At 48.8% G+C, this 24,342-nt stretch overlaps 1 protein-coding gene across 7 annotated transcripts in view; it reads right to left on the minus strand.

Annotated features, from left to right (window-relative positions):
* Positions 1-24,342, minus strand: part of FLVCR2 (FLVCR choline and putative heme transporter 2) — a 61,640-nt gene that overhangs the window by 28,238 nt on the left and 9,060 nt on the right. For 5 of the 7 annotated variants that reach the window (XM_088447469.1, XM_088447468.1, XM_088447463.1 and 2 more), the window contains exons 1-8: positions 18,451-19,101; positions 16,870-17,507; positions 15,135-15,276; positions 10,559-10,699; positions 9,790-9,857; positions 9,612-9,715; positions 9,430-9,540; positions 7,824-7,929 (exon numbers count right to left, since the gene is read on the minus strand). In XM_088447469.1, the coding sequence (XP_088303595.1) occupies positions 7,824-7,929; positions 9,430-9,540; positions 9,612-9,715; positions 9,790-9,857; positions 10,559-10,699; positions 15,135-15,276; positions 16,870-17,451 (1,254 nt within the window). In that variant the 5' untranslated portion in view covers positions 17,452-17,507; positions 18,451-19,101. Of the gene's footprint in view, positions 1-7,823; positions 7,930-9,429; positions 9,541-9,611; positions 9,716-9,789; positions 9,858-10,558; positions 10,700-15,134; positions 15,277-16,869; positions 17,508-18,450; positions 19,102-24,342 lie in introns of those variants that run through there. The other 2 variants (XM_088447464.1, XM_088447465.1) reach the window with 2 other exon arrangements.

The raw sequence follows: 24,342 nt of genomic DNA on the forward strand, positions 1-24,342 counted from the left end.
TGAACAAATTTCTCAGAGTTCCCAAGTTCAGGATGGAAACGTTACGTTCCATCATTCTGGCGATGGAACCTGGGGATTACATGGTGTCCCTGGATATCCAGGACGCCTACCTCCATGTTCCGATAGCACCTTCGCACCAGCGGTATCTGAGGTTCGCTATCCTTCAACATCATTATCAGTTCCGGGCGCTACTCTTTGGCCTCTCCACGGCACCAAGGGTATTCACAAAGATCATGGCCGCACATCTTCGGGACCAGAATGTACGGCTGCTGCCGTATCTGGATGACCTCCTGTTGCTGGCGAGCTCCCCGGAGGTACTGCTTCAACATCTCCACCTGACGATCGCTTGATAAATTGGAAAAAGTCCTCCCTCATTCCATTACAGCGGATGGTTCATTTGGGAGCCCTGCTGGATTCTCGTCAGCAAAGGATTTTCCTGACCCCGGAGGTCTCCTCCCTACAGCTGCGGGTACACAGTTGCCTGAGCAGTTGCCGCCTGTCGGTCCATTCGGCTATGAGAGATCTGGGGTCCATGGTGTCGACATTCGACATGATGGAATTCGTCCAGTTCCATTCCCAGCCCCTGCAGGGGCTGATTCTATCGGAATGGAACGTGTTACCTCACCAGATCTGCTCTCAGATGCTGGTGTTGTCCTCGGAGGTTCGACAGTCTTTGGCTTGGTGGCTTCAGACAGCTCATCTGGTTGAGGGGTGCCCCTTTTGGATCCCGGACTGGGTCCTGCTCACGACGGATGCCAGTCTCCGGGGTTGGGGGGCAGTGACCGGCTCATTGTCGCTTCAGGGTCGGTCTGTGGAAGAAGCACTTCTCCCAATCAACATCCTGGAACTGCGGGCAGTATACAGGGCCCTGCAGTCGTCCGGCCCCGCTCTTCACGGAAGGGCGGTTCAGGTGCAGTCCGACAATGCCACCATGGTGGCGTATATCAACCACCAAGGAGGAACTCGCAGTTGGGCAGCGATGTCGGAGGTGTCTCGCATTCTTGCTTGGGCGGAGTGTCACATTCCAGTGATCTCGGCAGTCTTCATCCCCGGAGTCCTCAATTGGGAGGCGGACTTCCTCAGCCGTCACGACGTGCATCCCGGGGAATGGTCGCTTCACCCAGAGGTGTTTCAGCTACTCGTGGAGTGGCGGCTGCCGGAGCTGGACTTGATGGCCTCCCGTCACAATCACAAGTTGCCCGTTTACAGGTCAAGGACAAGAGATGCAGGCGCCTGTCTGGTAGACGCGCTGTCGGTGAAATGGACGTTTCACCTGGCGTATCTGTTTCCTCCGATATCCCTACTTCCTCGGGTCCTGCGGAAATTCAAGCAGGATGGCGGCACGCTCGTGCTGGTGGCTCCAGCGTGGCCCAGGCGTCCTTGATATTCCGATCTGAGGAGCCTCTCCATCGACGCTCCGTACCTTCTTCATCAGCGACGGGACCTGTTGTCTCAAGGGCCCTGCCTTTACCCGGATCTGGGTCGGCTGTCTTTGACGGCGTGGCTCTTGAGACAGCAGTCTTGAGGTCTCGGGGTTTCTCCAGTTCGGTTATTGGTACCATGCTCAGGGCACGCAAGCCTGCTTCCGCACGGATTTACCACAGGGTGTGGCGCACTTACTTTCAGTGGTGTGAGTCCAGAAACTATGATCCTCAGGTGTTCCGAGTTTCTAGAATCTTGGAATTTCTTCAATCAGGTTTGGACCTCGGCTTACGCCTTGCCTCTCTGAAGGTTCATATGTCTGCTTTGTCCGTGTGGTTTCAACGACGGATTGCTACACTGCCAGATGTTCACATCTTTTTCCAAGGTGTTCTCAGGATCCAGCCTCCCTTCGTGCCTCCTGTGGCTCCTTGGGACTTGGCGGTGGTACTACGGGTCTTGCAGGGTCCTCCTTTTGAGCCTCTTGAGTCGGTGGAACTCAAGTGGCTGACGTTTAAGACCGTTTTTCTCCTGGCGATTGCTTCTGCCAGGAGGGTGTCAGAATTGGGGGCGCTTTCTTGTCGCCCTCCTTTTCTGATTTTTCCCCAGGACAGAGCGGTGCTCCGCACTCGTCCTGAGTTTTTGCCCAAAGTGGTCTCAGAGTTCCACATTAATCAGGAACTTGTTGTGCCAGCTTTTCAGTCACCTGGTCTTTCAGCTGGTGAGGCTTCCTTAGATGTAGTCCGGGCGCTTAGAATCTATGTGGACCGGACTGCTTCAGTTAGGAAGTCTGATTCATTGTTTATCCTCTTTGGTCTTCACAAGAGGGGTTGGCCTGCCAACAAACAAACGTTAGCCCGTTGGCTTTGTTCCGTTATTTGCGAGGCTTATACACAGGAGGTTTACCTGTGCCAGCCTCTGTTAAGGCTCATTCCACTCGTTCTGTGGGTCCCTCTTGGGCTGCTAGACGTGGCGCCTCTGCTATTCAGCTGTGTAAGGCGGTCACTTGGTCTTCAATTCAGACGTTTTTGAGGTTCTATGCGTTTGACACCTTCGCCTCTCAGGATGCATCCTTCGGGCGCCGGGTACTCCTTCCAGCACAGGAGCGTCCCCACCCTTAGTTGAACGGCTTTGGGACATCCCCAAGGTCAACCCTGTGGACCCCCTATGGACCCTGAAGTAGAAAACAAGAGATATGGTAAGAACTTACCTTTGTTATCTCTGTTTCTACGAAGTCCATAGGGTCCACAGGGCGCCCGTCCTGACGCACCTGGCTTCATATGGGCTGTGTGGCTGGTCACCGGTTTTCCATCTCCCATTTCTGTGAGTATGGTTTCTTGTGTGTTCCAGTCTTCCTTCTCTCTGTTTAGTCTCCTCCTCCTGCCTTAGCTGCTTACCAACTGAGGTGCTGTGGCTCGGGGGCCGGGTATAGAGGAGGACGGACCCAAGTGCATCCTGGGAGCAGCAAAGCTTTAACTGCGTGGTACCCGTGGATCCAGATCCAGCTATACCCCAAGGTCAGCCCTGTGGACCCTATGGACTTCGTAGAAACAGAGATAACAAAGGTAAGTTCTTACCATATCTCTTGTTTTCTTAGAGTGTTCTGAAAGTCAGTGTAGGTACAGGTTGAGTCTCCCATATCCAAATATTCCGAAATACGGAAAATTCCGAAATACGGAATATTTTCAGCATGACTGAGATAATGAAACCTTTGATTTTTGATGGTTTAATGTACATAAACTTTGTCTAAGGCACAAATTATTAAAAAGATTGTATAAAATAACCTTCAGGCTGTGTGTATAAGGTGTATATGAAACATAAATGAATTTCACAAACTTTTTTTGATGCACAAAATTATAAAAAATATTGTCTAAAATGGCCTGTGTGTACAAGGTGTATATAACACATAAATGCATTCTGTGTGTATATTTGGGTCCCATTTCCAAGACATTTCATTATAATATGCAATTATTCCAAAATACGGAATATTCCGATATCCAAAATACCCCTGGTCCCAATCATTTTGGATATGGGAGACTCAACCTGTATTATATATATAGAGATATATATATCTAACTGTGGGCAGGGCGCAGAGGGTCCAGAAAGGGGCGTGGTCATGGGGGGGAGGGTTAGCTAAAAGAGCCTAGCGGGAACACACGCACATAAATATATTATATATAGATAGATAGATAGATAGATAGATAGATAGATGTATGTATGTATGTGTTTGCGATAAACTCGAGAACTACTGAATCTATTTTGGCCGAGTTTTCACTGAAATGTTTCTTGACATCCTCTGAGTAACATAGGCTGTACACACACACACACTTTCTCCGCATTCCTCATCAGGAAGCCATTACAGAGAACGCGCTGCGCTTCTTCCAGCTGCTCGTTTTGTAAACTTGGGGGGCGGAGCTTGTGACTGACAGGCTTCTGGAGGACCCTAGAGCAGGAGAGGCGTGAGGGAGGGGGCGTGGCCACCACACTGCCTGCGCGACTCTAAGCAGGCAGAGCGACCGATCTCTCAGACAGCCAGGTGAGAGAGTCCCCATCCACATAATACTTTTACTCATCCGTTCAGCATCATGGAATAAATTAATAATCACTCGGCAACAACAGGTAGGCACTGCTTATATACAGTATATAAATTTTAAGCTTGCGAGCAGGGCCCTCTTATCTTTATGTATGTCTTGTATGTATGTATTTTACAACCCAATAAAATGTAAAGCGCAATACTGCATAATATATATATATATATATATATATATATATATATATATATATATACACACACATACATACATACACTCACACACACACACATACATACACACATATATATGTATGGGGCATCTTAGCTTGTGCTTGCACTCTGCATCCAATGGGTCGGAGGATGAGGGGGGCCCTGCCTGTTTCATCTGTACTGGCCCCTACAATTTCTGATGGAGACTATACATAGGCCTGCCATAGCATCCCTTTAATTCAGGACACATATGAATTACCCGGGCTCTGGGGCTGGCTGATTTCAAGACTGCATTTCACCTGGTTTTAACCAGCCACAGAACCTGTGTAATTGATCTGGAAAAGCCTAAACATAGACAAATACAATTACCATGGGTAACACATATGCAAGAGATATATATTATATATGTTACCCACATCAGGGTAATAACACCTCTGTGAAGGTATATTACACACATACAGCCCAGTCTCTTTACTCAGCCCCATCCCACCAGCTAATCTGTTGGACTCAAGTCCCTAATGTGGAGGGGGTCTCCTTCCCCTCCACGATAAGGGGAGGACGGTCTCAGGGTCCTGGGCCCAGGAGACACCTGGGAAAACCATGTGGTGTGAACGCTGGCTCCATGTATATTTGGGGCCAGTACTAGCAGCTCTGGAATTAGACCTGCAGTGTCCCTTTAAATGTCCAGTTATTGCTGCAAATATGACCTACATGCTCATGGACGGTCCAGGGGAAATGCTGACACATCCTGCCTCCGGCACGTCACATACACAAGGTCCTGTGGTGGGTTATCTCCCACACGCCAAACACGGACTGGTGGGATAATCAGCTGCTGACTGAAATTAACCCTGGTGTGTTTGTGTATAAGGAATATAGATTGTAAGCTTTGCTGGGACATTCCCTGCAAAGTACACGTAGTAGTAATAATAATATTATAATAATAATAATAGTCACTTTTGCTGACTTCCGTGTATATTTCCCTCACTTTTGTGGAGTTCTTTGTTCTGTGCGGGAGGATCTATCAGGCCTTGGAGAGAGATAGAGAGTGGAGAACTCGCCCCAAGGCGACCAATCAGCTTCTTTCATTTGTCTGGCATAGTCTATTAAATGATAGTTAGAAGCTGATTGGATAAATTGCCCAAACCACTTTATCTGTCCCCAAAGGCTGTGATACATCTCTGTATAAGGATAATATCTGTGGTTCCGGGTCTCATGGCCTATTTATACTCAGTGTCCTACCATTAGTAATGGTGGGCACACACTATACAGATACATCTGCAGATGATGGTCGTTCATACACACTGACCGGCCATCATCTGTGTCTGCCCGCCGGTCCCGGCGACCAAGAGGCGTGTCGGGGTGGTGTCCCGGCAGGCGTGTCCCGCCACCCTCCCCGCGGCTGCTGCTGTGTGTGTACGGGTGGTCTGCAGACATATCTGTCCATCGGCTGTGCAGCACAGACAATGCGATATGTCGGTGAACGCCAACGTTCACCGACATATCGTGGATACACACTGCCCGATGGGCAGCAGATACATTGGGCGATCAATTGATCTGCCAATGTATCTGTCAGTGTGTACTCAGCTTAAGACACCAGACTGCAGTGTAAATTTCAGATTCCCCTCTTGTACCCATAATAATAATGTATAAAGCATGTGACTTCATAATAACCTACAGTGCGGCACAGTGAGGAGGAGACGCCCGCTGAGCGTCAGATTTACTTTGTGCTTCTAGGATTTATTTTTTTTTAGATGGACGATTTGTGGACTCGCAAACCAATGTAGGATATTCTGGGGGTGACTCGGAGATGGACACCGATAAAACCTTTTACCTCTGAGCCAGTGAACATGCGTTCCGATGTTTACAGGCAGGAGACGCATTTCAAAATTACATGAAGATCTATAGCAATTTCAGTGGGCGTTTCTGGGTGATTAATGGGAGAGGAGGGGGGCTTGCCAACTGTTGCAAGCCTGTCTGTGTCAGCAACTGCGTCCAAGGATGCGGCTGCACCAACACCGGCGACCTTGGTCACTTGGGCATTCTGCGTCTTTGTCACAATAGGTCGCCCATTGGTAGTGGCGTGAGCATAAAGACGCAGTAGCTGCTACTGCAATAGCGTCCACCTCTGAATCTCCCCCTCTGCGTATGCGTCAGATCACTAGATGGCAGGAGGTGAGATCGCAGACGCTGTGATGGTTAGCATTACTGCCTCACAGCATCATGGCCTAACTGTGTGGAGTTTGTATATTCTCCCTTTGCTTGCGTGGGTTTCCTCCGGGTGCTTCGGTTTCCTCCCACACTCCAAAAAATATACAGGTAGGTTAATTAGCTCCCAACAAAAATTAACCCTAGTGTGTGCATGTGGTAGGTAATATAGATTGTAAGCTCCACTGAGGCAGGGACTGATGTGGTCATTAGGGGAGATCACTGGGGTCACTATATATGTTTTTCATCCATTTGGTTGCATATTGCAGCATGTATGGAACTAAAATAAGATCATTGTTCCCAGATGACATCCAACTGGGATTCGCCACCATCGTCTGACCAGCTATAGAGGCCATTAGAAACGGACACTCACGCCGGCAGCTGTATGAAGCCATCTCTTAGATTTGGAAACACATGAATGTATCATATACATGCGGCAAAATACTATGACAAAGATCCATCACACCAGACAATCCCAGAGTAAAAAGACACAAGTCTGCAGAGACCATGGTTGGTCCCAAAGTGGCGCCAGCACACTCGGTACTGACCAAATCCTCACTCTTCCTTTTATTAAGTCTATGGCCGCCATTTATCAACGCGATCAGGGCATGCCAGTAACGCCCATGATCGCATTGCAAAATGCGATCATACCGGCTGGATGCATCATCTGGGACATGCAGGGACACGGGCTTCTAAGGGATCCCATCCCTGCGATGTCACCCGAGAGCTGCCAGCCAGTGCAGGGGGTGGTGCGCAGGCACAGCTGCCGTAGCCGGGGAGGGTACCAGCAGATCCTTCCACCAGCCAATAGTGCGCGGTGTAGCCCATAGGCTACGGCAGCTTACGCCATCGTCACATGGCGTTAGCTACAGGGGCCAATATCAGGAATGCATCGCATTACGGATATTGGTAAATTTGGCAGCATCGCTCCCCCATAGAAACCCCATACCTGCTCCGGTCCCTGCTTAATGCATACGGGAGATACTTAATATTTGAGGTAAATTAAGGGGTCTATTTAATAAGCTTTGTTAGGAGATAAAGTGAACAGATATAAGGTACCAGCCAATCAGCTCCTAATTGCCATCTCACAGGCTGTGTTTGAAAAATGACAGTTAGCAGCTGATTAGCTAATACCTCATCTCCGTTCACTATATCTCCTAACAAAGCTTAGCAAATAGACCCCTATATCTCAATAGACTTTGATAAATGGGCCCCTATGTGATGGAGCTGTAAGTAGAGGTGGTTGAGATACATCCTAGAGTATCATGTAACAATACCGAAATGGATGGGTGACCCCCTAACCCGTGATCCTCAATACATTACAATGTGTCCTGCAACCAGCAGATTCTTCCGTATCCAGATACACCATAATCAGAATATGGTGTATAGAGACACCGGGCCCTCACCTGCGCGGACACACCGGGCCCTCACCTGCGCGGACACACCGGGCCCTCACCTGCGCGGACACATTGAGAAGTCCGGACGATGTTCCCTCAGATTCCGGATGCGTTAATTCTGCTGCAAACTCAAATCCCAGCGGGAGATATCCGGTCATGAAGAACCTGGTGGAGAAGATACACAACAGAGAAGACGATTGGTATCACCCTGAACACCCCAGACTATAGCTTGCAGGTCCTCAGGCGTCAGGTGAAGGGATGAGGGGAGTCCTCACTAAGGGGTCTATGTACTAAGCCTTGGAGAGAGATAAAGTGGCCGGAGATAAACCACCAACCAATCAACTCCTAATTGTAATTTTTTTTTTTTAAACACAGCCTGTGACATGACAGTTAGGAGCTGATTGGCTGGTACTTTATCTCTCTCCAAGGCTTAGTACATAGACCCCTTAGAGAGATCTTGTTCTTACATAAAGTGGCCACTGCTGCCTGATCACAACCACACCTGTCACATGGACCCCGCCGTACATACCGTCAGGGGCCCCTCCGGGTACAATGTCAGCGCTCAAAATGGGGCCCCGCCAGTAGCACCATCAACACTCACAAAGGGGCCCCTTGTGTTCACTGCCAGCACTCACACGTGCCTCCACCATGTACACCGCCAGCACTCACACGTCCCTTCACCATGTACACCGCCAACACTCACACGTGCATCCACCATGTACACCGCCAGCACTCACACATGCCTCCCCATGTACACCGCCAGCACTCACACGTGCTTCCACCATGTACACCGCCAACACTCACACGTGCGTCCACCATGTACACCGCCAGCACTCACACGTGCCTCCACCATGTACACCGCCAGCACTCACACGTGCCTCCACCATGTACACCGCCAGCACTCGCATGTGCGTCCACCATGTACACCGCCAGCACTCACACATGCCTCCCAATGTACACCGCCAGCACTCACACGTGCCTCCCAATGTACACCGCCAGCACTCACACGTGCCTCCCAATGTACACCGCCAGCACTCACACGTGCCTCCCCATGTACACCGCCAGCACTCACACGTGCCTCCCCATGTACACCGCCAGCACTCACACATGCCTCCCAATGTACACCGCCAGCACTCACACATGCCTCCCCATGTACACCGCCAGCACTCACACGTGCTTCCACCATGTACACCGCCAGCACTCACTCGTGCGTCCACCATGTACACCGCCAGCACTCACACGTGCCTCCACCATGTACACCGCCAGCACTCACACGTGCCTCCACCATGTACACCGCCAGCACTCACACGTGCCTCCACCATGTACACCGCCAGCACTCACACGTGCCTCACCATGTACACCGCCAGCACTCACACGTGCCTCCCCATGTACACCGCCAGCACTCACACGTGCCTCCCCATGTACACCGCCAGCACTCACACGTGCCTCCCCATGTACACCGCCAGCACTCACACGTGCCTCCCCATGTACACCACCAGCACTCACACGTGCCTCACCATGTACACCGCCAGCACTCAAACAGGTGACACTGTCAGCACTCACACAGGGACCCTACAATGTACACTGTCAGCACTCATACAGGGACCCTACAATGTACACTGTCAGCACTCATGTGGGATTATTATACACCTATAGTGTACTCACCCCAGACATCCGGCCGTAATGAAGACGACCCAGAGATAGCCAAGGTCCAGGGTGAAGGTAAAGACCACCATTCCCACCAGGGAGAAGATGTACACTGCCAGGGTGGTCTGCCTGAGATAGAGGGAGGAGTGAGACCCTGGCGGAGTGGACACTCACAGCGCTCATATCACAATTACACTCACTTGTAAGTCTTTGTCCTGTCCAGCCAGAGCCCAGTGATCAGCGCTCCGCACATCCCGGCCACGGTGATTGTCAGACCGATGCGTCCAGCATTCACCTCCTCTCCCTATGCAGAGATAGAGGCTGTGAGAAGCCTGGCACCCTGACTCGGTCACCCACATAGGGCAAGGGGACACTTACCGGGTAATATTCTATCACCATGCGGTTCAGTAAGGTGGAGAGAGAGTAGAAGGCTCCCGTGTTTAGCCCTGAAACGATAGATGACATGGTGACGGCTCAGAACACGGGAACATGCAACGTTCTAATGGCGAACAGAAGCGGGTTAGACCCTCGCACACGCATTCTAGGGCCAATCAGAAGCAGGTTAGACCCTCGCACACGCATTCTAGGGCCAATCAGAAGCGGGTTAGACCCTCGCACACGCATTCTATGGCCAATCAGAAGCAGGTTAGACCCTCGCACACGCATTCTAGGGCCAATCAGAAGCGGGTTAGACCCTCGCACACGCATTCTAGGGCCAATCTGCAGTAGACAACACTATACTAAATCTCCACTCACATAACAGTGATATATGGGCGTTCAGTAGGAGATAGCAACGAAGTGAGGCACTTTCTGAGAGATCTGGCGGCGTGCAATGAGCAAACATAAAATGAATTATTTCTGGAGTAACTAAACAGTTTTGAAAGCAAAGGTAAATCTATTGTGATCACAAGAATCGCAGCAGACAAGAAACATAGTGTTCAGGACTTAAAGGGAAACTCTGACATTGCAGGAAGAACTATTGTGTAAAGCTATTGACGTAAAGCAAATTTGCTTGTACAACAAACGTCTCTGAAGGTGGAGTTTCACTTTAAGTTGTCATTCCGATGAGTCTACCCCTTCCCACCACAAACACACACAACCACACACACAACCACACACACAACCACACACAACCACACACACTCACCGTATGATACTACCAGCAAGATAAAGTTTGAGTTCCTCAGCAGCCGAAGGATGGACAGTTTATAGGAGTACTGCCCGGCGGGAACAGACAGCAGAGCTGCTTGGGCCTTGGTGGGGGGCAGCAGGGGGCCATCCTGAAACGCTGAGCACAAGATCATCAACAACAACCACAAGAAGAGACCAAAGCAGATATGTCAGATAAACATCGCTACTCCCACAGCTGCTCCTCCCAATGTCCCCTAGTCAAAGCTGCAGTCATACAATACTCTGTCACTGTACCTCTGCTATTCCTGTACTAATCCCACACACACTATTCCGTCACTACACCCCTACTACTCCAATACTGGCCCCACACACATTGCTCGGCAATTACACCCCTGCTACTCCAATACTGGCCCCACACACATTGCTCGGCAATTACACCCCTGCTACTCCTGTACTGATTTCACAAACGCACACCTTCTTGCATCACACCCATAATACTGCATTACTGACCCTACACACACTGCTCTGTAATTATACCACTACTCCTCCTGTACTGACCTCACACACACTGCTCTGTAATTATACCACTACTACTCCTGTACTGACCTCACACACACTGCTCTGTAATTATACCACTACTCCTCCTGTACTGACCTCACACACACCGCTCTGTAATTATATCACTACTACTCCTGTACTGACCTCACACACATCGCTGTAATTATACCACTACTACTCCTGTACTGACCTCACACACACTGCTCTGTAATTATACCACTACTCCTCCTGTACTGACCTCACACACACTGCTCTGTAATTATACCACTACTACTCCTGTACTGACCTCACACACACTGCTCTGTAATTATACCACTACGCCTCCTGTACTGACCTCACACACACTGCTCTGTAATTATATCACTACTACTCCTGTACTGACCTCACACACATCGCTGTAATTATACCACTATTCCTCCTGTACTGACCTCACACACACTGCTCTGTAATTATACCACTACTCCTCCTGTACTGACCTCACACACTGCTCTGTAATTATACCACTACTACTCCTGTACTGACCTCACACACACTGCTCTGTAATTATACCACTACTACTCCTGTACTGTCCTCACACACACTGCTCTGTAATTATACCACTACTACTCCTGTACTGACCTCACACACACTGCTCTGTAATTATACCACTACTCCTCCTGTACTGACCTCACACACACTGCTCTGTAATTATACCACTACTACTCCTGTACTGACCTCACACACACTGCTCTGTAATTATACCACTACGCCTCCTGTACTGACCTCACACACACTGCTCTGTAATTATATCACTACTACTCCTGTACTGACCTCACACACATCGCTGTAATTATACCACTACTCCTCCTGTACTGACCTCACACACACTGCTCTGTAATTATACCACTACTACTCCTGTACTGACCTCACACACACTACTCTGTAATTATACCACTACTACTCCTGTACTGACCTCACACACACTACTCTGTAATTATACCACTACTCCTCCTGTACTGACCTCACACACTGCTCTGTAATTATACCACTACTCCTCCTGTACTGACCTCACACACTGCTCTGTAATTATACCACTACTACTCCTGTACTGACCTCACACACACTGCTCTGTAATTATACCACTACTACTCCTGTACTGACCTCACACACACTGCTCTGTAATTATACCAGACTACTCCTGTACTGACCTCACACACTACTCTGTAATTATACCACTACTCCTGTACTGACCTCACACACACTGCTCTGTAATTATACCACTACTACTCCTGTACTGACCTCACACACACTGCTCTGTAATTATACCACTACTCCTGTACTGACCTCACACACACTGCTCTGTAATTATACCACTACTACTCCTGTACTGACCTCACACACACTGCTCTGTAATTATACCACTACTACTCCTGTACTGACCTCACACACACTACTCTGTAATTATACCACTACTACTCCTGTACTGACCTCACACACACTACTCTGTAATTATACCACTACTCCTGTACTGACCTCACACACACTGCTCTGTAATTATACCACTACTCCTCCTGTACTGACCTCACACACACTGCTCTGTAATTATACCACTACTACTCCTGTACTGACCACACACACTGCTCTGTAATTATACCACTACTACTCCTGTACTGATCTCACACACACTGCTCTGTAATTATACCACTACTACTCCTGTACTGTCCTCACACACACTGCTCTGTAATTATACCACTACTCCTCCTGTACTGACCTCACACACACTGCTCTGTAATTATACCACTACTACTCCTGTACTGATCTCACACACACTGCTCTGTAATTATACCACTACTACTCCTGTACTGACCTCACACACACTGCTCTGTAATTATACCACTACTACTCCTGTACTGTCCTCACACACACTGCTCTGTAATTATACCACTACTACCCTTGTACTGTCCTCACACACACTGCTCTGTAATTATACCACTACTCCTGTACTGACCTCACACACACTGCTCTGTAATTATACCACTACTCCTGTACTGACCTCACACACTGCTCTGTAATTATACCGCTACTACTCCTGTACTGACCTCACACACACTGGTCTGTAATTATACCACTACTACTCCTGTACTGACCTCACACACTACTCTGTAATTATACCACTACTACTCCTGTACTGACCTCACACACACTGCTCTGTAATTATACCACTACTACTCCTGTACTGACCTCACACACACTGCTCTGTAATTATACCACTACTACTCCTGTACTGACCTCACACACACTACTCTGTAATTATACCACTACTACTCCTGTACTGACCTCACACACACTGCTCTGTAATTATACCACTACTACTCCTGTACTGACCTCACACACACTGCTCTGTAATTATACCACTACTACTCCTCTACTGACCTCACACACACTGCTCTGTAATTATACCACTACTCCTCCTGTACTGACCTCACACACACTGCTCTGTAATTATACCACTACTACTCCTGTACTGACCACACACACTGCTCTGTAATTATACCACTACTACTCCTGTACTGATCTCACACACACTGCTCTGTAATTATACCACTACTACTCCTGTACTGTCCTCACACACACTGCTCTGTAATTATACCACTACTCCTCCTGTACTGACCTCACACACACTGCTCTGTAATTATACCACTACTACTCCTGTACTGTCCTCACACACACTGCTCTGTAATTATACCACTACTACCCTTGTACTGTCCTCACACACACTGCTCTGTAATTATACCACTACTCCTGTACTGACCTCACACACACTGCTCTGTAATTATACCACTACTCCTGTACTGACCTCACACACTGCTCTGTAATTATACCGCTACTACTCCTGTACTGACCTCACACACACTGGTCTGTAATTATACCACTACTACTCCTGTACTGACCTCACACACTACTCTGTAATTATACCACTACTACTCCTGTACTGACCTCACACACACTGCTCTGTAATTATACCACTACTACTCCTGTACTGACCTCACACACACTACTCTGTAATTATACCACTACTACTCCTGTACTGACCTCACACACACTGCTCTGTAATTATACCACTACTACTCCTGTACTGACCTCACACACACACTGCTCTGTAATTATACCACTACTACTCCTGTACTGACCTCACACACACTGCTCTGTAATTATACCACTACTACTCCTCTACTGACCTCACACACACTGCTCTGTAATTATACCACTACTACTCCTGTACTGACCTCACACACACTGCTCTGTAATTATACCACTACTCCTCCTGTACTGACCTCACACACACTGCTCTGTAATTATACCACTACTACTCCTGTACTGACCTCACACACACTGCTCTGTAATTATACCACTACTACTCCTGTACTGTCCTCACACACACTGCTCTGTAATTATACCACTACTACTCCTGTACTGACCTCACACACACTGCTCTGTAATTATACCACTACTACTCCTGTACTGTCCTCACACACACTACTCTGTAATTATATCACTACTACTCCTGTACTGACCTCAGACGCTGCTCTGTAATTATACCACTACTCCTCCTGTACTGACCTCACACACACTGCTCTGTAATTATACCACTACTCCTCCTGTACTGACCTCACACACACTGCTCTGTAATTATACCACTACGCCTCCTGTACTGACCTCACACACACTGCTCTGTAATTATACCACTACTACTCCTGTACTGACCTCACACACTGCTCTGTCACTACACCACTACTACTCCTGTACTGACCTCACACACTGCTCTGTAATTATACCACTACTACTCCTGTACTGACCTCACACACTGCTCTGTCACTACACCACTACTACTCCTGTACTGACCTCACACACTGCTCTGTCACTATACCACTACTACTCCTCTACTGAGCCCACACACTACTCTGTCACTACACCACTACTACTCCTGTACTGACTGTAACTACACCTCTTTCTTGCCTAACGTTATCACTAGGAGATGTTGGGCTGTTGCGCACCGAAGATTACCAGGATGAAGAGGAGAGAGGCGACAGCTGCGGTGCCATAGAACATAATGCTGACATGATACGAGAGCTGGGCCGTGTCTTCAATGTTGGGAACCAGAACAGGGGGCAAGAGGAACCCCACGGCTACACCTAGCTGGAGCAGAGAATGACAGGAGGGTTAGGATTTCCATTTGGGGTCATCAGACTAAAACCAATAACTGACTTTGCAGAGTTACATATACAGATATACACGCAGTGATAAATGATAGAAGCCGGCACATTTACCCCCACTTATTCTGCCCCCTCCGGCCATCGCAGTCACATTCCATGGCTGTCCTGTGACTGGGATTACAGAGTAATCCCATCCAATCTCATGACAGCCCAGAACTCTGCAGCTGGAGACATTCCGTGCCCGGGATGATTATACCCCACAAAGCGGTGACTTGGCAGAGACGACTGGTCTGCCGCTTGTATGGAAATCATTTTCCTAAAACCTTTAGCCATCCAGTTGTGTGCAGGATTCTGACCCCATTCCTGCTATGCCCCTCCATCTGCAGGATGCCGGTATATGGGGGATTCTGCCCAATCTGCTTTCTCTTTGTATGTTTATTGGCTGTTTCTTTTCATTGTGATACATTGTACTGGGACGGCACAGATTGTTCCCAATCTTTACCACAATCCTCCATTGTACATCACACACTCAACGCAGCCGCCAGCAAAACCTCCCAAGCTTTGATCTGCCGCTGACCCAGCAATATCTAACCCCCCCTGACCTAACCCCTTCCAGAGCCCATCTCCACAGCCAAGTCACTTCTGTGTTACCAAACACCTTGTGATAGTATATTACACAGTACAGGCACTTTTTTTTGGTACTTCCTCATCTTTGCGGCCCCCTGCTGGAGGCGCTGGTTACGCTATTTACGTATCTTACTAGCCAGTGAAGATATGTAAGTAACGTAAAGATCAGCCAGTGTTCAACATCATTCCCTACCATCCAAGTGGGCATGGAGGGGGAATATATCCTTGTGGCGTGAGAAGCGAGCCACCGTGCCCACAGAGTGGCGAGCGAATTCTGCCCTCAAGGGTCCGAATGGTATTTCCTCATCTTTACGGTACTTACGTATCTTCACTGACTAGTGAAGATACGCAAGTAGCGTAACCAGCGCCTCCAGCTGGGGGCCGCTAAGATGAGGAAGTACCCTTTTTTTTTTAATTGTAATTTCTAATTCTTAAAAACTAAAATAAATAAAATAAGCGTCTGAAGACTTGTCCAGCGTATGCGAATGACTGTGACCATTTTATCATCTGGTAACATTAGAGGAGTCAGTGCCCGCTATTCACAATCATTATACGCTGAGACAAATGTTTCCTACAGGATACCTCTGCTGATGCCATTCATTACCTGCTCACCTTTCAGCCCCATCTACTCAATCAGGGCAAAGGCCTACGTAATATGACACTGGACACAAATTGTCAGTATAGTTTTGCCTTTAGCAACAAAGGTTTAATTCAAAAGAATGTGGCTGAAAGTTACAGAACCAGCTCAGATATGTTGGGTGCTGCACAATAAGACCTCACTTAGGTCACCAGTGCCTCATGCCTCAATTACGTCAGTGGTTCCTAGTGAATGTTATCTGTATTGTTGCGAATATTGGTTTTAACCCACAAAAATTGTAGTCTTCTCTGTTTGGTGGTGTCCACAGGCCTTGTTACACCAGTGACCCCATACATAGGGTTGTGCACTTACCTGGTTTCCAAATACTCCAATGGAACAGGCGGTAGAGACTTCATTGGCGCTGAACCACACGGAAGCGATGTGCGAGGGCATTCCCAGGATAAATACTTGCGCAGTCGCACACACCAACTGTCCAAAGAGCGTCACACCAAACAGGTCTGGCCGGGCACTGGCTGTCTTAATCCAGGCACCCAAACAGTTCAGCCCGGAGCCAATCAGTGCAATGATTCGCAGGCCTCTGATGTCCAGCAGCCAGGTCACAGGGAATATTAGTGGGATATAGACCAACATGTAGGACATAGAGAGCCAGTCAATGGCCAACGTGCTGACCCCATAATAATTGATGAAAATATTGCTGATGATTCCATACTGGAGCCACTGAAACGCGTTAGCTAGAGAGTACGAGCTGAACAGAAACACCATGAACCAGCGCCGGGTGTACAGTTTGGTTTCTGGATTCTTAGATGGGGTCACGGTTCCTCCATCGATGACCTGCTCATGGGTTTCCGTGCCAGCAGATGGACCGTTATCCGGAGGGTTACGGTAACATGTGGGGTCCAGCAATTCCTTCCCAGATAGCCCCTCTTTCTGCATTGCTGCTCCACTCACAAAGATGGTGGGATTAGAGGTGCCAGGCTCATGCAATCCACCTGCGGGCAGAAAGAGGTGAGGGGCACCACACACCTCACTGAATAAACCAATGTACTAATCTATGCTGTCAGGTATGCACAATCACTAGTTCCTTAAACCTGGAAAGAGGAGCTAACTATCCATTTATGTAACTCATAGTTCCCTCGTCCTGGTTTGTAGGTTGTCACACCCTCCTCTCTATGTCTTAGTGCCCCAGGGTCTGTCCTGTGAAACCCCCACCTCCCCCCAATGTCAGTCCCCTCTGTCCCAGCCTGCTCTCTCCCAAATATCAGTCCCCTCTGTCCCAGTCTGCACTCCCCCAATGTCAGTCCCCTCTGTCCAAGTCCCCACTTCCCCAATGTCAGTCCTCTCTGTCCCAGTCCCCACTTCCCCAAATGTCAGCCCCCTCTGTCCCAGCCTGCTCTCCCCCAAATATCAGTCCCCTCTGCCCCAGTCTGCACTCCCCCAATGTCAGTCCCCTCTGTCCCAGTCCCCACTTCCCCAATGTCAGTCCTCTCTGTCCCAGTCTGCACTCCCCCAATGTCAGCCCCCTCTGTCCCAGCCTGCTCTCCCCCAAATTTCAGTCCCCTCTGTCCCAGCCTGCTCTCCCCCAATGTCAGTCCCCTCTGTCCCAGTCCCCACTTCCCCAATGTCAGTCCTCTCTGTCCCAGTCTGCACTCCCCCAATGTCAGTCCCCTCTGTCGAAGTCCCCACTTCCCCAAATGTCAGCCCCCTCTGTCCCAGCCAGCACTCCCCCAAAGTCAGTCCCCTCTGTCCCAGCCTACACTCCCTCAATGTCAGTCCCCTCTGTCCCAGCCTGCACTCCGCACTTCCCCAAATGTCAGTGACCTTTGTCCCAGTCTGCACTCCCCACAATGTCAGTCCCCTCTGTCCCTGTCTGCACTCCCCCAATGTCAGTCCCCTCTGTCCCATACACAGTTCCTCTATCTGCTGAGTGCCTACCACATACTGCAGTTCTCACTCTTCCTGCTTTGCTGCTCTCTCTCTCCACCTGTCACAATGTCCAGTGTGTAGCTGTCAGTCAGGCACTCTGTCTATCTCAGGCTTTCTTTGGCTGTCTCTCTGTATATCTCAGGCTGTCTCTCTGTGACAGTCTCTCTAGCTGTCTCTATGTCAATATATATGTCTGTCTACGTTTCTCTGCGAATGTATCAGACTGTCTGTCTCTGTGGGTCTCCAAGCTGTCTCTATGTATAGCTCAGGCTGTCTTCCTGTAACTCTGTCTCCCTAGCGGTCTCTGTGTATGTCAATATATTTGGCGGTCTACTCTACGTGTCTCTGTGAATGTACAAGGCTGTCTGTCTCTGTGTGTGTCTCCAAGCTGTCGCAGTGTCTCTATATAGATCAGGCTGTCTGTCTAGCTGTCTCTGTATATGTTCCTGGATGTCTCTGTCTCTCTCTCTCTGCATTTGTCCCTGGGTGTCTCAGCCTCTCTCGCTCACTCTCCCTGGGTGTCTCAGTCTCTTTCCGGCTCAGTCTCTCCCTGGCTGTCTCAGTCTCTCTCCGGCTGTCTCTTTATCAGGGGTTTGTACTTTGTATCTTTGTAACCAAGAAAGTTTTCAGATCCCGGCAAGTTATAAGCCCCGCCTCCTCGTCCCCGATTGGCCAGCACACAGAAGAGAATTTAAATGTCCAATATCTACCACGTGGTCAGCTCCGGCTCCTCCCTGCGACCACACCTCTCCCTCAACTAACGTTACCCGAGTGTCAGCCAATCAGATAACGTCTAATAATAATACTAATACTAATAATCATACTACTAATAATAATGCAATTTTAATAGTAATGATCATTAGAATAGATCAGCTTCAGTCATCCTTATAATATGTAGTAAATAAAATAGTAATATAAATAAATGCAACTGGTGCAAACAGTGATTAGAGCAGAGTACAGTCTTTGCCACGTTACACTACTAGCTGTATGAGTGTTACTGTGTGCATTATGTGCGTGTGTATTGGGAATCAGTATGAATTAAATCCCGACAGCGGCTGGCCGACATGGCTGAAAATACCGATCGTCCCAAGGTAAGTATTTACTAACCTAACTCCCCCCCAACCCTAACCCTCCTTAGGGGTGCCTAAACCTAAGTACCCCAGGGGGTGCCTAAAATGACAGGTGTCTAGATTTAGACACCTGTCATTTAACCCTCGCCGGGATAAAGCAGTGGAGAAGCCGGCTGTCGGGATTACGTCCGCCGGCTTCCCGACTGCATACCATGTATTGTGTATGTGTGCATTGTGTACATGTATAGAGGCAGTGTCGGACTGGGGCATGAAGGGCCCACCGGGGGAAGGCAGTGGTAGGGGCCCATGCTTATAGGGTGTGGCCAGCCTCCAGTGGGGTGTGGCCAGCCACCTCAAATGCTTGGCTAACTATTATATAGGACAGGCAACATGGATACTACAGTATATGGTCTGTTTATCCATGTTCCTGCTCTACCAGGTAACTGACCATGTAACAGTAACAATGTATAATTCAAGTGCACAGTCTGAAACCTGACATTAGAAGAGGGGGTGGGGGACTCAGGCAGTGGGGCCCACCAGGGATTTCCCCTGTACCCCTGTGGGCCAGTCCAAGCCTGTATAGAGGGTAAAGTGTGTACAGTATTGTTTCAGTGGACCTGTGTGTATACATTTGTCAGTGCTGAGATATAAGGGCTGGGGCGTAACTCAGGGCCATCTCTTCCATTGGGCTTGTTGGGCAGTTGCCCAAGGGCCCGAAGCTTGTAGGGGCTCACCAACCCGCCCCCCTGCAGCCACGGCCAGTTGGTAAATTTGTGATATTTTTATAAGCCGGCCGCCGGTGTACTGTTTTCTGATCTAACCTCTCCCACCCCTTCCTCCGCCAGCTTCAGACCAGTCAGACAGTGTCTCTCTGCATGTGTGAGAGGTCTGATGGGCATGCAGGAGGGTTTCATTTTATTGACCATATACATTTTTTTCCCGTGAATGGATGAGAAGGGGCCCGAGTGTATTGCTTTGCCCAGGGCCCACACTGCTGTTAAGACAACCCTGGTGTAACTGGGTATTTGAGGCCCCATAGCAAAAGTTTGTAAGGGCCCCTACGTACCATCCAATGGTGAAAACATTATATAACACATGTGAAGACCCCCATACATCAGCATTTGATTGCAGCAATCGTGCAATTTGCAATCAATTGTGTATAAAAATCTTTCCCTTTTTAAATCGATTGTGGCAATTCTGCAATCGACTGAAAAAGGGAAAGATTTTTATACACAATCGATTGCAAATTGCACGATTGCTGCAATCAATTGCTGATGTATGGGGGTCTTAACTTTGACAAGGAAGATGGGCTCCCCTCAGCTCTGGGCCATGCTTGCCGGGAGAAGCCTGGGGACGAGAAGCAGATGGGGTGGGGCCGTCCGGGTCGCATAATTAAGCCCCGCCCCTCGTGGGACTTTTCCGCGAATGGTAGTTACGCCCATGTATAAGGACATTTTCAGGGGCTCCCTGTCCATTTTTAGGACTCCCTCAGAAGTGGCCATGGGATCTATTCACTAATCCTTGGAGAGAGATAAAGTGGAGAGAGATAAAGTACCAACCAACCAGCTCCTAACTGTCACTTTACAGGATGTTTGAATAATTACAGGAGCTGAATGGTTGGTACGTTCTCCACTTTCTCTTTCTCCAAGGCTAAAGCTGGGTACACACTAAACAATGTGAGTGCCCAGCGATTTCACAGGCGATCCCCGCGCCGACATATCGGGCGATTCGTACATACTGGGCGATCTGGTGCCCGACCGCCCCAAATGCCGTCCTCCCGCATGGCGCTGCATGGGATCGTCATCTGCATCGCATGATCTTACATGCAGCACATAAGATGTCAGGTGATGAGGCTGACGACACTACAGGGGCGCGCAATACACATTTTTAATGATTTTCTTCATTCTGATGTGTCGGAATCGGCCAAACCGTTAAAGATATTGTGTAGTGTGTTTGGGCCATTAGTGAATAGACCCCAGTGTGCTGAATTCCATCCGTAATATCAAGGTTTGAGTATCTATATTGGGTGGAGGATGTGCAGTGCATATGGGTCCAGGGAGCCCCACGGCACCCACTCAGTACCCAGAACTGAGATATCATTGCTGTGTAGTGGGGCTGCCCCGTTCTGATTCTGTTGTGCCCGAGTCTGAATGGATTCAGGTCTCGCCAATTTTGGGATTTCGAAAAGAAATCCCGCCACCAGTGAGCTAATCAGGACTCGCCGCAAGCCCCCTTGAGCTAATCAGGACTCACCGCAAGCCCGGGAACAGGTGCTCGCCGCGGGCCAGTCAGCTCTTGCCATGTCATAGCCCTGCCCGATTGCGTCTGCTTATAGTGGCCAGAGTGAGTCCGATGACGGAGAGTAGAGAAGAGCCGGAGCAGAGTCCCGAGTAGAGAAGACTGTGTGATCATATATGAACAAGCGACAGCAGTGCCTGAAGCTAGAGAACACGTCGGACTCCCTGGGGAAGCGGCAGACACTGCAAAAGAGCTCCAGCCCACCAGAAGTTAACTTCGCCACTAGGTTGGGGGAGGGGGGTTGAGATAGCTAGGCTGCCCCTCTGTCATACGGATCCCACAGTCCTCTGGGCACTAGGCCCATCCCATGTTGATCTCAGGCAATAAGCCTGCGGCTATAGAGGACCCAGGACCTAAAGCATAGGAGTTTCCCCACGCGTTGAGGTGGGCTGTAGGCCCAGGGGACACCAGGGATTACACCCATAGATGCCAACATTCTGGTCCCTTCTGGGTGGGGGGGCCGCCAGATCGGCAAAATTGGGGAGCGGAGCGGGGGTTTGTGGGCGGAGCGGTGGTGTGGCTACGGGATTGCCTCATTTTGGCCCCGGTCAAATTGGTAGGGTAAACAAGTATGGATTAAATCTAAACTATAGAAACCCTCCACAGTGTTAGGCGAGCACTAGGCCCGAGGACACCATGCATTAGGCCTACAGTAATAATATGCAGGGGTTATCATAGGGCCTGATTCAGCAAGGATCGCAGTTGCTAATATGTATGCAATCGGCCGATTGTTTTGTTCTGCGCATTAGTGCGCGGACCGTCCATTTTGTTCAGGACTTCGATCGGAGCGGCCACGCAGACCCATCGCAGAGTGATTGACAGGAAGTGCCATTAGTGGGTGGTCACAGGGGGGGGGGGGGGGGGGAACGCAGATGTGCCAGGGTGTTTGAACGCTGTTGCGTGGGCGCGCATAAATGATCCACTGCGGTGTCCTACGCAGCCTGAGGCCTCATAGTGTTCTGTATAGTAGCAGGGCCGGCCCTGAACCATTTGGTGCCCTATGCAAGATTTAGTTGGTGTCCATTAAATTGCAGATTGTGCCGCACATTAGTTGTCCCTGGGCCTGATTCATTACCGTTTGCAACTGCGATTACGCACGTAAACGGCCGATTGTTGTGTTCTGCGCATGAGTATGCATCGCAGTGTGTGTGCGCGAAGACTCCACTGCGATTATGACTGTGATCGCAGTGACTACGGAGACCCATCGCAGAGTGACTGACACTACAGTCAGAGGTCACATTTCCTAGTAGCTCCTCTTGTGAATTTCTGCTGGGCATTGTGGGGGAGGGTCACCATGCCTGCTGGGAGCCCCCCGGAGCAATGGCACCCTAGGCATTCACCTACATGGCCCATGCCCAGGGTCGGCTCTCTATACTAGGTATAACTCTATAAGTCTCTTCCTATACTGTATGTATGGACAGGTGCACAGTGCTACTGCTCTTGCTCTTTATATTCTGTATAACTCTCAGTATCTCTTCCTGTTCTCTATGCATGGACAGGTGCACAGTACTACTTCTGTTCTGTATATTAGGTGTAACTCTGAATCACACACTATTCTGTATGTATGGACAGGTGCACAGTGCTACTTCTCTTGTTCGGCATATTAGATGTAACTCAGTATCTCTTCCTATACTGTATGTATGGACAGGTGCACAGTACTACTTCTCTAGTTCTGTATATTCAGTGTAACTCAGTACCTCTCTCTATACTGTATCTATGGACAGGTGCACAGTACTACTTCTGTTCTGTATATTAGGTATAACTCAGTATCTCACACTATTATGAATGCATAGACAGGTGCACAGTACTACTTATGTACTGTATATTAGGTGTAACTCACCTCTCTCTATACTATATGTATGGACAGGTGCACAGTACTACTTCTGTTCTGTATATTAGGTATAACTCAGTATCTCACACTATTATGAATGCATAGACAGGTGCACAGTACTACTTATGTACTGTATATTAGGTGTAACTCTGAATCACACACTATTCTGTATGTATGGACAGGTGCACAGTGCTACTTCTCTTGTTCGGCATATTAGATGTAACTCAGTATCTCTCTCTATACTGTATGTATGGACAGGTGCATAGTACTACATCCCTAGTTCTGTATATTTGGTGCAACTCATACCTCTCTCTATACTGTATGTATGGACAGGTTCTAGTTGCTACTTCTCTTGTTCTGTAACTCTCAGTATATCTCCCTTTTCTGTATGTATGCACAGTACTACTTCTCTTGTTCTGTTACTCTCAGTATCCATTTTCTGCATGTATGTACAGTTGCACAGTACTACTTCTCTTGTTCTGTAACTCTCAGTATCTCTCCCTTTTCTGCATGTATGCACAGTTGCACAGTACTACTTCTCTTGTTCTGTAACTCTCAGTATCTCTCCCTTTTCTGCATGTATGTACAGTTGCACAGTACTACTTCTCTTGTTCTGTAACTCTCAGTATCTCTCCTTTTCTGCATGTATGCAGTTGCACAGTACTACTTCTCTTGTTCTGTAACTCTCAGTATCTCTCCTTT

This window comes from Taudactylus pleione, unplaced genomic scaffold, assembly GCF_031769625.1.
Source record: "Taudactylus pleione unplaced genomic scaffold, aTauple2 ptg000433l, whole genome shotgun sequence".
Taxonomy (NCBI): domain Eukaryota; kingdom Metazoa; phylum Chordata; class Amphibia; order Anura; family Myobatrachidae; genus Taudactylus; species Taudactylus pleione.